The sequence below is a fragment of the Erithacus rubecula genome, assembly GCF_903797595.1.
Source record: "Erithacus rubecula genome assembly, chromosome: 17".
Classification (NCBI taxonomy): Eukaryota; Metazoa; Chordata; class Aves; order Passeriformes; family Muscicapidae; genus Erithacus; species Erithacus rubecula.
Window position 1 is genome coordinate 7,576,060 of NC_136669.1, and position 15,468 is coordinate 7,591,527.

Genomic DNA, 15,468 nt, shown 5'->3' on the forward strand with positions numbered 1-15,468 from the left:
AGCCATAAGTGGCACCTCTCGGAGGCAATGAATACAAATACTTGACCTCGTGAGCTGCGGGGCAGCAATTAGTTTAAGCAGGGGGTTTGTGTAACACTTCAAAAGTCTTAATCCGTGCGGTCAGCCCTGGCACGGTATTTGCCAGAACCCATTGAGTAGTCTTAATGAGTCTGCAAAGCGAGCTTTCAATACATTTTGGGTCGCTTCAGATGCTTTAAATGGCATAGTCTATATGGTATTGTGCGGCTTTAGAAAGGGCCGGGCTTTAAAAAAGTATGGTTCCCTTTCACAGGGCAGACAGAAACCATCTTTAGAGCCGGGACCCTTAACGTTTTGCATATCAATATGGCTGGGGCTGAATGCAGTCACTCAGCTGAGAAATAGGATCACTATCAGCGTTTCCAGGCTTTCACAGGCACTTGGGAAACTTTAAAGCCCTTGGTGGAGAATAATTTGGTCGAATGTCGTCGCTGGAAACAAAACCTAAACAAGCAGAGCGCAGTCCATCATGCGGAGCTGCCAGCGAGGCTGACAAGGGGCTCCAGCCGCTGCGACATCCCACCCCCGTGGGGCGGTGGCCGGGGGGTCACAGAGCTGGGGGGACCTGGGGGGCTGGGTAAGGGGTGCTGAACCCATCCCGCCTCTGCTGCTGATGGGCAGGGGACACAGAGCTGGGGGAGACAGCTGGGGACCCCACAGTGGGAATGGGGTGCTGAGTCCATCCCACATTTGTTGATAGATGGGCAGGGGTCACAGAGCTGGGAGATCACAGACCTGGGGGGACCCCACACTGGGAATGGGATGCTGAGTCCATCCCACCTCTGCTGCTGATGGGCAGGGGACACAGAGCTGGGGGACACAGAGCTGGGGGACCCCCACACTGGGAATGGGATGCTGAGTCCATCCCACCTCTGCTGCTGATGGGCAGGGGACACAGAGCTGGGGGACACAGACCTGGGGGACCCCCACTGGGAATGGGGTGCTGAACCCATCCCAGCCACACCTGCATCACTCTTTGGACTTTGGGATTTCAGCCAGTCCTGATTCCATCTCCTCACTCTTCTTTGGCAATACCTCACTTTCTGCAGGTCACAAAGCCCCCAGTCTGTCACCTCGATGGCTCCTCTCCACAGAGACTGGCATTTCACTCCAGCATCACCTCATGCCTGTCCCTGCACGTGTCACTTGTCTGGGAATGAGCAGGAACATGCCCAGCCTCACCTGCAGCATGGGACAGGAGCCAAACCTCACCTGCAGGGGCACAAGGGAGGTGCCAGGACCCTGGAGCAGGGAGAGCTGTGTGGGATAAAACACCAGGTGAGGGTGTGAAACCATCCCAGAGCTGGGGGGAAAAGGGATGAGGCTCATTGGACATCCCAGAAGTGGGACCTGCTTCCCTCATCGTGCCAGGCAGCAGGGAGAGGAGAGGAGGCACCTCAGCAGCACAGGCAGCTCTGGGATGCAGGTTTGGGATGCTGCACCATGGAAGAAATCACAGCCAAAGCAGATTTGCAAATAATGCAGAGCCTGAGGGCCCTCCAAAACTCATAATTAGCTCATTAAAGACACAAATACAAGTCACTAATAAGATCTTAGAGGTTAATTAAATGTTTTCCTCATCTTTAATTAAGGGAAACTAGTTAGTAGAGATTAAAGTAATTTCTGCAGCCTCCCGTGATGACCCTCGATGGCTGCAGGTTTGAAAAACTACTGAGATTATTGAACTGAAAGGGGAGAGTTTGGGTAAATTGTGGAGAAGCTGCAATTTTCCTCCTGAGGGTTAGAAAGGCCTTGCTCTTCAAGCTGGGAACATGGCAAGGTGATCCACAACTCCTCCTCCCTAGGCCTGGCATTTATTCAGAACTGCTCCTGTTTATTTTTTTTTTTTTTTTTTTTCCTCAGCTGGGAATCCTTTTCCATTTACAGAACATCTCCCAGATTTGGGGCTTGCTGCCCAGCCAGCCCCTGGCCACCAGGGACTGTGTCACCCCCAGAACCTGGCTCAGCAAAGCCCCAGTCCTGCCTGTCCCAGAGGTTTCCAAAGGTTTTATTTGGGATGGTGGATCCATGATCCCCATGCACACAAACTCACGCTCCCACCTGCCACCCAGAACACTCCCAGTTCATGGAGATCACCAAGGTTTATATGGAAGAATATTTAATCTGCTCAGGGAGGAAAGAGGGCTCATCTGTGGTTTTATTTCTTAAATATTTATCTCTACTCCAGGAAAGTCCATTTCTTGTCAGAAAAGGTCCGATATAAATTAGAACAATGGGAGGAGGGTGCTGGTGGGGTGGCCATGGGCATATCTGGACCACAGTGACCATGAGCATCCCTGGACCACAGTGACCATGAGTATCCCTGGACCACAGTGACCATGAGTATCCCTGGAGCACAGTGACCATGAGCATTTCTGGAGCACAGTGACCATGAGCACCCCTGGATCACAGTGACCATGAGCAACCCCGGACCACAGTGACCATGAGTATCCCCAGACCACAGTGACCATGAGCATCCCTGGACCACAGTGACCATGAGCATCCCTGGACCACAGTCCTGGCAGCCCAGGTGCCAGCCCGGCAGCGTGCCCTGTGTATGGGCTCAGTCCCACCCAAAATCCTGCCCTGTCATCTGATAAAACTTCATGTTGAAGGGTCTGTAGAACTCCCGCAGGCGCTGCACCACCTGCCCGTCGATTTTGGGGTGCGGCCGCCCTTTGGATTTCCCCAGGCAGCGAGGTTTGCTCCCCCCCTCCGGCTTCTTCAGGCAGGGAAAGCCCTTGGTCTCATTAAAATAGAAATGTTTGTCCGTCACCACCCTCTGGAGCCCCAGGAAGTCCTGGACACGGCCCATCTCCCCCGCTGGGTCGCTGACCAGCCTCTCCCCGCTGACAAAGAGGAATTTGGAGAGCGGGAAGTACTGCAGCCAATTATCCAGGTGCTTGGCGTAGATGCCGATCCTCACCGCGCTCCAGCTCGTGTCGATCAGTCCCGTGCTGAGGTTTTTGAAGGCCAGGGCCTGGAAGCTGGGGATGGAGGGGTTTTTGGAGAGGGTCTGTGTGTAGTCAGAGATGGCCCTGGTCACCGGGTTCCGCACCACCACGATCAGCTTGGTGTCCCGCGACATGTTGTGGATGCGCCGCGGGGCCTCCTTGGTGACAAAGTAGCTGGGGGTCTTCTCCATGGTGATCTGTCCCTCCAGGGTGCGTGGCATCAGGCTCCTGAGGAGAGAGGGGCAGGTCAGGGCTCACCCATTCAGTGCTGGCCGCGGGTTTAGACACAGAATCACGAATGGGACAGGGTGGATGTACGTGGAGAGCGGTCAATAATAACGACCAGCCACTTCTTGGGCAAGAGAAGCAAAAGAAGCATTTTATTGAAAAACTGAACTATATTTATAGAGTAGTTTGCAAGCCTCAAACGGGGCAGTAGTTCATTGGACAATAGGAGGAAACATCTCCTGTCAGGTACATCATGACTGTCCCTCAGTCAGCGCCAGGTGCTAATCTGTTTATTAATTCCTTTCTATTTACAAGAAAGATATTGTCCTGATAGGGAAAGGCTCAGGCCAGAGCTGAGAAACTGTCTCAGCCTGGGAAAAAACAGGACAGGACCACTGTGAACCCATCTCGAGCTGCTTTATTATTATTATTTTTTCTTTCCTCCCAAGCATCAGTCTCATGACAAGGTTGGGACAGCAGGAAGATGCCAGCAGCTCACGTCCTCAGCAACAGCCAGGGAACATGATGTTACAGCACACTTTTTAAACTTTTTTGACCAATCACAAATAACAAAAGCATATTGACAGTAGTTCCATCCAACCACTATAAGTACACGTGCCTTTGGTTAAAACAATGCTTGCTTATTTCAAATACAATACCTGCTTGTAAGCCTTAAAATACAATGTACAGAGCTCCATTATTAAGCTTAGACCTTCCTAATATCTTTCTAGATATACTTTTCTGCAGCCTAGAGAGTTATTCTAACCAAGTGTTAATACACAGACCATTGTTCTATTTGTCCTTGCTTTCTACATCTCATAGAACTCTGCTGATGTGCCTTATGCTTTCCTTGCAGTTCTGTCTCTGAGCCCCAAGACCCTCTGATTTTAAGGATTCCCACAGCATCAGGCTCCTGAGGAGAGAGGGAAACAGTCAGGGCTTGGCTGCTCCCACCTGAGGTCACAATGGGTGGGACCAAACCTCAAAACCGGGCCAGAAATGCTCAGGGGCTTCCCAAGCACGGCCACATCTCCCCTTTCCTTCCTGCCCCACCTTGTCACACCCCCTGCTCACCTCCTCATCTTCAAAACCCTTCCCCAGCTCCTGCCTCTCTGCCCATCTCAGCATCCTCTCTGTCCCTGTCCCTGTCACTCTGCCTCACCAGCAGCATCCACAGGGCACCTGCAGGCTGCTGTTCCTCCTTGGAAATCCTTCCCAGCCCTGGAAATCCCTCCTGCCCTTCTCCTCCCTCCACTTTCAGTGGGTGTTTGGCATCTCAACACAAACATTTTGGGACAGGGCTGGTTTTCAACCCTGCCTCCAGTCAGATTTCATGTCCTGGAGATTCCAACTCGTCCCGTGGGATTGCAGAGGAAAATCCCATCCCAGGGGTGATGCCCAAGCTCCAGCTGGGAGTGGAGATGCCCACCGAGGCTCCCTCATCCTCTGCCTCCAGACAGGGAGCAGTTAAAGCCAGAAAAAGACTGTTTCCTTTTCAAAAGAAAGGCAGAAAAAACCCTGAGGGCCCAGCCATTGTGCTGGGTAAAATTCACTGCTCTGATTGTTCCCTCGTGCACTTTAATGAGGCATTAATTGCCGCAGAAATTACCCAGCCGTGTCACCCCGTGTGACAGAACGGGTCCTCCCTGCCACCAGCACAGGCACCTGCCCCGCTGCCCTCCACATCCTCCTCTCCCACCTCCAGCAAGAATCACAAAATCCTGGGATGTTTGGGATGCATCCAGTGCCACCCCCGCCTTGAGCAGGGACATTTTTCACCATCCCAGAGTGCTCCAAGCCCCATCCAAGCTGACCTTGGACACTGCCAGGGCAGCCACAGCTTCTCTGGGAATTCCATCCCGCTGCTGGGGCTGTTCCTGGCAGGGATCCGGGTCCCCACGGCGGCTGGGGACAGGGACAGGGCTGTGCTGGGGGAGTCACGGCTCTGCCCGGCAGCATCTGCTCCTTATGTAATGGGAAAAGCTTGAGGTTTCTGGGATTTTTCCCCTGGACTCAGGAAGGAACACTTTATTAAAAGCATTTGTGAGCTGGGCCCCCACAGCTCCCTCCCCCAAACAAGAAGCAGAAGCCATTTGTGGCTTTTCCCCCACACACTTTTATTATAATTTTTGCACAGTGCCAGCGTTTTTAGAGCCAATTCCTGTGTCCTCACCTGGCAGCTCAGCCCCTCTGTTTGGCACCGGTGGGATTCCCCTCAAGGATCCATGAATCCCACGGGTGCTTTTCCCATCTTTTCCAGCTCTTTTCCCCCCCTCACCCCAAATAACTGCATTTACCAGAGGCTGCCTGGCAGAGCTGCTGGGAATCCCCTTCTAATTCTTGCTGGGAATCACCTTCCCAAGCAGGGATTAGACCCATCCCTGTCCCCTCCCTGTGCTGGTCCAGAGCCAAGGAAAGCCCAAGAGATCAGGATTCACTGGGATCACACCACAGCTCCACCCTCCTGCTCCTCCACCTTCCCGGCCAGCCAAGCATCCTTCACTTTCATCCCAGTCAGAAAATGCAGGATTTTCCATCCTGCTTCACCAGCTCCTCTTGGCAGCTTCCTGAGGCATCCCTGCAGTGTTTCCCTGGATGCCTCCAGGATTTCTGAGCTCCTTCCTCATCCTCACCCCACCCCAACCAGGGCTGAGTCCTGCTCCTCGGTGGGCAATAAATTATTTTATTACCAACAGCAAACTCTGGAGACCCTGGAGAGTCCACGTCAAGCACAGCTGGCCCTGGACACCTCCAAGGATGGGGCAGGCACAGCCCTTCTGGAAAACCTCTCTTATCCCTCCCTTCCTCCTGCAGAGGGACATCAGGGCAACCACAGCTTAACTGCAATGCAATTAACAGAAGTTTTAATTAAAGCCTCCCAGCCGGGGCAGCAGCTCCTGTGGTTGTTTTGGGGTGCAGGGTCCTCCCATCCCAGGGACATCCCAGGATCCCTTTGGGAACAGCAGATTCCAAACATTAATTGTACAACTCCTCCTCTTCCTCAGCAGCCCCAGCACTTCCAGCTCCTCACAGGATAATTATGCATTTCACATTTTCATTAACGCCCTAATACTTCCCCTAAATTACCCTGGTTAATTATTGATAACACCCAGCTCCCTCCAGATCTGGCTTAAACTGGCAAAGAGCAGAGCCAGCTTTGTTGTGCTCTACTTTAGCCCAAACATTAGGAACTTTAATTAAATTTACATTAATTCTTATTGACCTTAAGAGGGCACCGTGGGAATGCCAAGCAGTGCCTGCAGGTACAGGACAGGGCAGTGGGGGAGCCTTGGGAGGAATTGGGATTTCCAGAGGAGACTCTGTGCCCAGGAGGAGGAATAAAACCCCTTTACCTCTCTATTAAGCTGATAAATTTTTGTTTTTAATTAATAAAACAACTGGCACTGGAGAGGCATCAGAACAGGGGTTTTCTGTGTGGAGACTTCAACACATGAAAATGCTTCCTCGGTTAAGGTAACACACAATAAATTCCAGCGATAAAATGATGATAAAAATGCAGAAAGCTGCATTAAATAGTGATTAACAGCCACAGCAGGCAGGGAATCAAAGCAGACTTCAAAAACTGGGCCAACATAACTTTCCAGAGTTAATTGGTTCATGATTCCTGATGATTTTTGGAGCAGAACTCCTCCCAGCACCGAGCTGAGAGATCAGGGGATGCACTTTCAGGAGATAAATGAGTCTCCAGCCCAAAGCATCCCTGAGTTATCACCCACAGCAACTCCAGGAAGAAAATTAACTCTATCCCAGCCCAAAGCAGGAGAGCAGGACAGGCTCTGCCTCCAGTTCATCCCTTGGAACTCCAGGCAGAAACTTTCAAATGGAGACAGCCCCAGTCAGTGCTGGGAGTGAGATGGGGGAGCCCAAACCCCAGATCAGCCACAGGGGGAAATGATGGGTGCTGTGGGGTCAGGGGGATGGGTGACACAGAATCAGGGTGATTTGTGTTATGGGATCAGGGTGATGGGTGACACAGGATCAGGGTGATGGGTGACATAGGATCAGGGTGATGGGTGTTGTGGGGTCAGGGGGATGGGTGACACAGAAACAGGGTGATTTGTGTTATGGGATCAGGGTGATGGGTGATACAGGATCAGGGGGATGGGTGCTATGGGATCAGTGCTTACAGGTTCAATGTCACCACCAAAAAGAAAAAAAAGAGGAAAAGAACCTCCTCTCCATCACTATTTTTAAAAAATGAGCCCTGACAAAAAAGCCCGGACAAAAAGAGTGAAAGGCAGGGATTTCTGCCGGGGAGGCTGAAATCTTTCTGCAGGGCAAAGAAAGTCACTCTGTCAAGGCACTGAGATGGACCTGGGGACTCTGGGGACAAAACCAGACAGCTCTGCCAGCCCCAGGCAGGGCAGGGGACACCCCACAGCCCCAGGGGACACCCCCTTACCGTGGGCAGGGTGACAGGCAGCCGGGACAGGGCTCGGGGAGGGGGACAGAACCGGTTTTGTGTAAATGTAAAATAGTTTGGAACCGGGAGAGGAGCCAGGGCTCGGGACAGGTTTCTCGTGCGGCTGCAGACACCCGGTACCACTCGGATCTGCATATGAATCACGGCTTATCGCAGGGCTTATCGCAGCTCGGGACGGGACGAGGCTGCCCTGGGGACAAGGCTGCCTTTGTGCCCCCACCGCAGCTCTGGAGTTGTCAAACTGGAACCAGCTCTGGAAAGTCGCAGATAGAGCTTTTCCTTGCAGGCAGCTCAAATAGCAGCACCTGGGCCGGGGGGAAAAGGTGGGAGAGGGATGGGATGGGATGGGATGGGATGGGATGGGATGGGATGGGATGGGATGGGATGGGATGGGATGGGATGGGATGGGATGGGATGGGATAATGGGATGTTGGGAGGGGCAGATCCAGCCCTGTACCCCTGATTGCCACTGCTGGGGGACATGGCAGAGCCCTGTTCCCTCCAAAAGGAGTGGCAGCCACGCTCACCCAGAACTGGGCTGAACTGGGAGGGATGAACTAGGAAGGCTGAGCTGAGAAGGATGAGCTGGGAGGGATGAATTGGGAAGGATGAGCAGGGAAAGATGAACTGGGAGGGATGAACTCCCCAAGCCGCCCGGGACCAAATTAGCCCCCGTTCCTTTTGATCCTAATTACCGAGCTGTTCCCCCTCCCTTCCCCAGCAGGTCCTGCCAGTGCCCCCCAGCCGGCAGAGCCCCCCCAGCGCTCCCCATCCCCGAGCTGCCTCCATTATTTTTGATTCTTTCACCAATTCAAAAATATGCAAATGAGGCCGCGGCTTCCCAATCAGGCCTGGCCGGGAGCTAATTGGCTTTAAGCAGGGAGAGCTGAATATGCTGATGAGGGCAGTAACAAGGCTGCGATGCGCCTGCAAGGGGAGCCAAGCCCTGGGCTCCACCACGGGCAGACTGAGACACGTCAATTAACAAGCAGGCAGATAATTTATTAATGCTCCTTTGCACCCCTCTGCCCTTTGCTCCTAATTACAGTTTGATACATGAAACAGGAGGGAGTTTGGCGGGTCGTGCTCCCAGCTGGAGCATCTCCAGGGGCTCCTCCTGCCCCCCAGAAGCTCCAAATTTTCCCCTCGCCCCATAGAGAGCCACGGCTGGGGGGTCTCCAGCCCGCACAAAGGAGCCCGGAGCTCTCCCACCACCACACCGTGGGGGAAATGGGATCGCTGGGTTGGGATTCAGGCGGATAAAGAGTCTCAGAGGAAGAGGAAAATGTGTGGATTGTGCCAGGGCTGGACTCTGAGCCCCCATACCCTCCCCGAGGGGCTGCAGAGCAGGGGGAGGCAGCCCTGGGGTCTGGGAAGGGCTGGGGACCGCAGAGTTTGGGTTGGAAGTGCCATCCAGGTAGGGAGATGTGGAGACAAGGGGAGAAGCTGGAGCCAACATTTGCATTTCTAATGGCACCTCTCAGAGTCACCAACACTCAGTTTAACCCCCACAGGAACCAGGGCTGCCAAACACAGCTGCTCTTCCCGTCCTGAAAGTCTCCCACACCCCCTGGTACCCCAGATTTCCTGGTAGGAAGGTGTGGAAAGGGACCGTGTCCCCCCCTATCCCACTTCAGTTCCCACAACCCAGAATTTCCATTGCATTTCCAGAATTTCTGTGGCCATCCTGCCCATGTGGCTGCAATCCTGGAGCACCCAGGGACTTCTCCTCCCTGATGGGATCCAAAAAGGGCACCCAGGGACTCCTTCCTCCCTGATGGATTTTGAATAACTGTGAGTGAAAACGCAGCTGGAGGCATTGCTTGGGTGAAAACAGGTGGGAAATAGAACAGCCCTGTGAATCCCCAAAAATGGCAGAAAATGGGGGCTGGAATGTGCTCAAACATATTGGGGCACTGAAACCCCAAAAACCCCTCAGAAAATGGGGCTGGAAGATGCTCAATCATGACAGGGCACTGAATCTCCAAAAACCCGTCAGAAAATGGGAGCTGGAATGTGTTTAACCATGATTGGGCACTGAATCCCCAAAAATATTTCAGAAAATGGGGGCTGGAATGTGCCCAGCTGTAGTGAGGCACTGAATCTCCAAAAACTCCTCAAAAAATGGGTTCTGGAAGATGGCTAGCCATAGTGGGGCACTGAATTCCCAAAAACCACCCAGAAAATGGGGGCTGGAAGATACCCAGTGTGGTGGGGCACTGAATCCCCAAAAACCTTTCAGAAAATGGGGGCAGGCATGTGCCTGAGGCCAGGGCTGCCAGGGGGGCACTCCCAGCTCTCCATCCCTCCGGAACGGAGCCCCTCGGCGTGGCAGCAATTAGGAATGTCCTGTCCTGGTCCCCTTTGATTCCCGGAGGGGACAGCCTGTGGCAGGTGTCCTGCCTGTGACCCGGGTCAGCCGAGGGCTCTGATCTCCAAATGACCCTTCCCAGCAGTGCCCGTGCGTCCCGCTCAAACAGCTTGCAGATGAAGGAGCAACAGACTGGAGATGATTTATTCAGGAATTAAAGGTTCAGTACCCCTTTTAAAGGCTGTGCCTCGGCACTGTCAGCCTTCATTGCACACAATTAAAGGGCTTGGCCGCCCCAGCCCCCGCTCCTGCCTTCCAGGGGAAGGAAATCAAGCAAAACCAACCCCCCCGAACGCCCCCGCCGGGCTCTGCTGGAGCACTCGGAGCTCGGGGCAGGAGCAGCCCTGAGCTCCAGCCTGGGAAGCTGCTCCAGCTCGGGGCTCTGCTGGGGATGGGGGATGGAGCTCTTGGGTTTGGTCCCCGCTCTCGGGAGGGGATGCTCGGGGTTGGAGCCCTCGTGGCTGGCGGTGCAAAGGCTGTTCCTGCAGCAGGAGCTGCACCGGGGAGGATTTATCCCTCCTGTTATCCCCACTCCTCTTTCTTCCTCCTCCTGGTTATCCTTTCTCTTTATTCTTCCTCCTCTTTATTCCTCTTCCTGGTTATCTCTTCTGGTTATTCCTCCTCATGCTTATTCCTTCTCCTGGATATTCCTCATCTTAGTTTTACCTCCTCCTGGTTATCCCTTCTTCTCTTTACCCCTTCTCCTGGTTATCTCCTCTTTATTCCTCCTCATGCTTATTCCTTCTCCTGATTATTCCTCATCTTGGTTATTCTTCCTCCTGGTTATCCCTCCTCTCCTCCTCTTAATCTCTCATTCTAGTTATCCCTTCTCCCTTTTATTCTTCTTCCTGGTTATCCCTTCTTCTCTTTATTCCTCCTAATTCTTATTCCTCCTCCTGGTTATTCCTTGTCCTGGTTATCCCTTCTCTTCTTGATATTCTTCCTCCTGGTTATTCTTCATCCTGTTTTAACCCTTCTCTTTATCTCTTCTCCTGGTTATCCCTCCTCCAAGTTAACCCTTCTTTTCTTTATTCCTCCTCCTGGTTATTCATTCTCCTGATTATCACTTCTTCTCTTTATTCCTTCTCCTGGTTATCTCTCACCCTGTTTTATCCCTCCTCCTAGTTATCCTTTCTCCTCTTTATTCCTCCTCCTGTTCTGTCCCTCTGGAGCAAACCCGACTCCTGTGCACTGAAGTGCTGCAAACTCCATCCGAATTCCAAGCCAGGCTCCGGTTTCCCTCTCTCACCCGAGCGGGGGGATCGGGATAAAATCCGGTCGGGATGAATTCTTCCCTTTCGAGCCGTGAGAGCTGCGGGGAGCAGCAGGAATTCAATGAAAAACTTCCTTCCTCTTAGGAAAGAAAGGGAAGAAATCCGCTGGCAGCGGCGCTGGGATAATCCCTTTCCAAGGCAGTAAATTTTCCTGCAACTCCCCCGGAAAGTAATCCGGCGGATTATTGCACCTTTCAGCACGGGCAGCTTTAAACAGCCTCTCCCCTCCCCGTGGATCTGCTGCTTTATGACCTGACCCGCTGTCTGAGCAGGGGGAAACACAAATTACCCTCCTCTGAACCTGCCCTGCAGACACTGGTGACAGATTTTATCCCCCTGGGAACTGGGATCCTTGGGAGCACCAATAAATAAGGAAAAATTGCATTTGGAGCTGCTGAGGAGGGAAGGGGACCTCACTAACCTTGACTATCCCAAGGTTTCTTTTAAAAAAAAATCAGAATAAAAATCCCTGAGACCACTGTGGCTAAAGCCCTTGTTTTCAATTACAAACTTAAAATTTCCACTCATTAGTTCTCACTAAATTATCCCCTCACAGCAACAGGCTGGTCCTGCCTGGTTTCCCACCTTGACGGAGGAGAGCACAGGAAAAGCATAAAAAAGTCACAAAAATTCTCGGAGTTTTCAGGTTTACAGTTACATGGAAGCAGAAATAAGAATTCACTCCCTGATGCTTGGCTGAGCAGAAGGAAAAGGAAGGGACCCTTTCCACTGTCCTGGACACTTTCAGGACACTTCCAGGGATCCAGGGGCTGTGGATACTGGTGAAAGCCAGGGGAAAAGCAGCCTTGGATTTTCTCAAGCTGCTCAAAGAAAACATAAGAGAAATAATTAATAATAGAGATTATGCACCTGCAGGGTGTGTGAGAGATGTGATGTGTTGGTGAAAGAGTGTTAACCAGGGGTGTCACCTGCCTTGCACCAATGGAATCACCTCTATCCTTACCAAGATCTAGTCTATAAAAGTTTGATTCTTTAATAAAGGGGTTTTTTTGCTTCTATTCTGCCTGAGGGAAGTATTGTTACATCCTTTTTGCTCAGCAGCCACACGGGCAGCCACAGCTTCTCTGGGAATCCGTGCCATGGATTTATTCCCAATATCCCAGTCCTGCCTGTCCCTGTGAAGCCATTCACCCTTGTCCTGTCACCGCTCCAAGTGCATCCATCCCTTGCTGCCACCTCCCAGGGGAGGCACTCCCAGCCCCGGGGCACCGCAGAGCCACAGGCTCTCAGCTAATTAGCGCAGCCTAATTAACCAGGGCACAGCGCGGGTGGCAGGACCCGCATCCCCTCTCTGCTGTCCCAAATCCCGGGGTGCAGGCGAGGGACACCCCCAGAATTCCTGCCCATCCTGCCCGTCCTGCCCGTCCTGCCGCAGGTGCGGGAGCAGCGGGAGCCCAGGAGGGAGGAAGGAAGGGAGGAAGGAAGGGAAGGAGGAGGAGGAGGAATAATCCACACATGTCTGCCAGAGCTGGCCAATTGACAGCTGCCCTGATTTGATCAGCAGCTGCTGACGAGGCATCAGACAAGTCCCCAGAGCCATGAATAATTTCAGGGTATTTGTGTTTATTTGATCTCAGTATGGGGCGGCCCCGGACCCTGCGGAGCCACGGGGAAGGGACAGCCAGGCTCTCCAGATGGTCACTCCAAGGCCACCCTGGGCTGTCCCCTGCTGTCCCCTGGCTGTCCCTGGCTGTCCTCCTCGTCCTGCTCCTCACCCTCCTCCTGCACAGCCAGGGCGAGCAGGGAGAGACTCCTCAACAACTTTCAGGGAATAGAAAAGATGCCCCCAGCCTCACCATTCCTAATGTGACCCATCCCAACCTTTTAAAGTCATTCATCCAGTTTCTCCTCTTTCAAAAGGACAAAATCAAGCACTTTTTACTTTCTGGGCTTGGACAACATGTGCCAGGCCACAAGGTCCCGCTGGCATCACTAAGGTTCAGATATTGGGAAGCAATTAATCATGGCAGGATCTGATGCTAAGAAATCATAGGTGTGAGGGGGATCCCATCCCCTGCACTTCCCCCACCTCCATGAGCTGGTCCATGCCTACATCTCCTGGAAGCTTCTCCAAAAACACTTTCCCAGTCTGGCTCTGCCCTGCTGAACATACACCAAATCCTGCTTGAAATCCTGAGTGAAACTTCAGCTTCAAACCAAGCACGAGCTGTTCTGAAGGGCTTCCAAAACTGCCTCATTTCTACCTCAGCAAACATCAACCAGGGCTGCCACAGGAGCCCTGGGGATCCATCAGCACCAGCTCCAGGAACAGATTTAAGCTCTCTTGGCCAGATCCACAAAGGAATTTGGGTGCACTGAGATCAGCAGTGACTCTGCACCTCAATCCCCCCGTGAAGGGGATCCCCCTCACCACCCACCCCAAACCCCCAAACTGAGCCAGTGCCTCGTTCTGCCCTGGTCCCCTTCCCTCCATTCCATCCTGCCAGGAGCATTCTCTGTTTGGGGACACCCCATGCCCTCCAGCACCAAAACCCTGTTTGGGGACACCCTGTGCCAAACCCCTGTTTGGGGACACCCTGTGCATCCCAGCACCCATCCCCTGCAGCTCTGGACCCCCAGCCACAGGGTCTGAGCAGGAGATGCCCCAGGGGGACAGGAGAGGGGACAGAGCCAGCAGTGCCCTCACCACATGTCTGGCTCTGTGTGACCAGCACCAGCTCCAGAGCACCCCAAAGCCATGCTGGAGCTGTGGGATTTGGCCTGAGGGAGGGAAGCTCCATCTCAGGGCAATTTCCTGAGCTCAGACAAACCCCTGTGGGCTCCAGGGCTGGCAGAGGAGTGGCATCACCTGCAGCCCCTCTCTTGGCTGGGCACAGGGACCCTCGGGGGGCTGTGGGGTCCAGGGCAGGGAACAGATGTCCCACAGACCCCGTGGGCACTCAGGGCAGGACAGGAGGGGGTTGGGGACAGCAATGTCACAGCTGCACATGGCAGGAGGGGCTGAAATGTGCTGAGGCAGCAGTGGCAGAGCCCTGGTGCCCAGGCACACAGGATCCTGGCATTTCCTTTCCCCAGGGTTGCTGCAATGCCTTTGACAGCTTGGACAGGTGATGGAGGGGCTGCTGCTGCCAGGTCCTGGCAGGAACCTGATGGCTTGGAAGTGGCAGCAGCTCTGCAGAGCCCCAGCTTGGCCCCAGGTTCATTTATCCAAAAGTGACAACCCTGAGCCCTGGAGGAATCACCTGCAAGGACACAGGGATGGAGCCAGGAGTGCCCAGCCCTCACTGCCACCTTCCCAGGCTGAGCAGGGCAAGGAGACACAACTGCATCTCAAAACAGAAAGATTTTGGGTTTCCAAAATCTCCCAGGTGAGAACAAACCATCCCCTTGTCCCCCTCCCCAGCATCCATCAGACAAATCCCTGCATCCCCCAGCTCAGAGTCTCCTCCTCCCCTCTGGGGGCTCACAGGGAAAATGTCCCTAACCCCCTGTCCTGGCCACATCTCCACACTCAGCTGCTGTGTCCCCCCAGAGCAGGTTCTGGCTCTCCACAGACACATCCCACACGAGCTCCAGCTCAGGATGGCTCCAGGAGCTCATCTGTGCCCCCTCTCCAAAATCCCAGGACTGGGATTTTTTGGTGTTTGTCTCGGGCCTGATGCTCTCATTGGGATGGAAAAGAAAATGTGTCCAGTTTTCCACAGAAACAACAAAGATTCCCCATTCCCCATCTGTGTCAAATTTGTAATCCAGCCTGAGGGAAGATGGGAAACAAATTTAGCTCTTTTTTTTTTTACTATCAGAAAAAGCCTTGTTTCCTGGCGAGGAGCTCTGCCCACAGCATGGCAGGGCTGGAAGCCATCATTCCCTAACTTCTCTGTGCCATCCCATCCCATGGCAGGAGCCAGGAGAAGGGAACTGGGAGAGGAGCCCTGGCATGGAGGAAATGTTTCTGCTCTCCACCAACCTGCTCTGCCACTCCCAGGGCTTTCCTGCAGCCCCCCACACAGAACCCCACAACTGCTGCCTCCAGAGGTGAGGGAAAAGCCCCAAAAATCCAGCCAAGGCTTGGGAATGCTGAGGATGCTGCTGGGAGCCCCCTCCCCCTCACACCAGGCTCAGCTGGTCCCCAGGAGAAGGAAATCTCCCACCAGGAGGGAGCCAGGGGTGGATTAC

General features: G+C 53.4%; 1 protein-coding gene across 1 annotated transcript in view; it reads right to left on the reverse strand.

Moving 5' to 3' along the window:
• Window positions 1-1,872: 1,872 nt before the first annotated feature.
• HS3ST6 (heparan sulfate-glucosamine 3-sulfotransferase 6) overlaps window positions 1,873-15,468 on the reverse strand; it is a 33,852-nt gene continuing 20,256 nt past the window's right edge. The window contains exon 2 of the mRNA XM_079320615.1: window positions 1,873-3,221. Coding sequence (XP_079176741.1) covers window positions 2,603-3,221 — 619 coding nt within the window. The 3' untranslated portion in view covers window positions 1,873-2,602. The remainder of the gene's footprint in view (window positions 3,222-15,468) is intronic.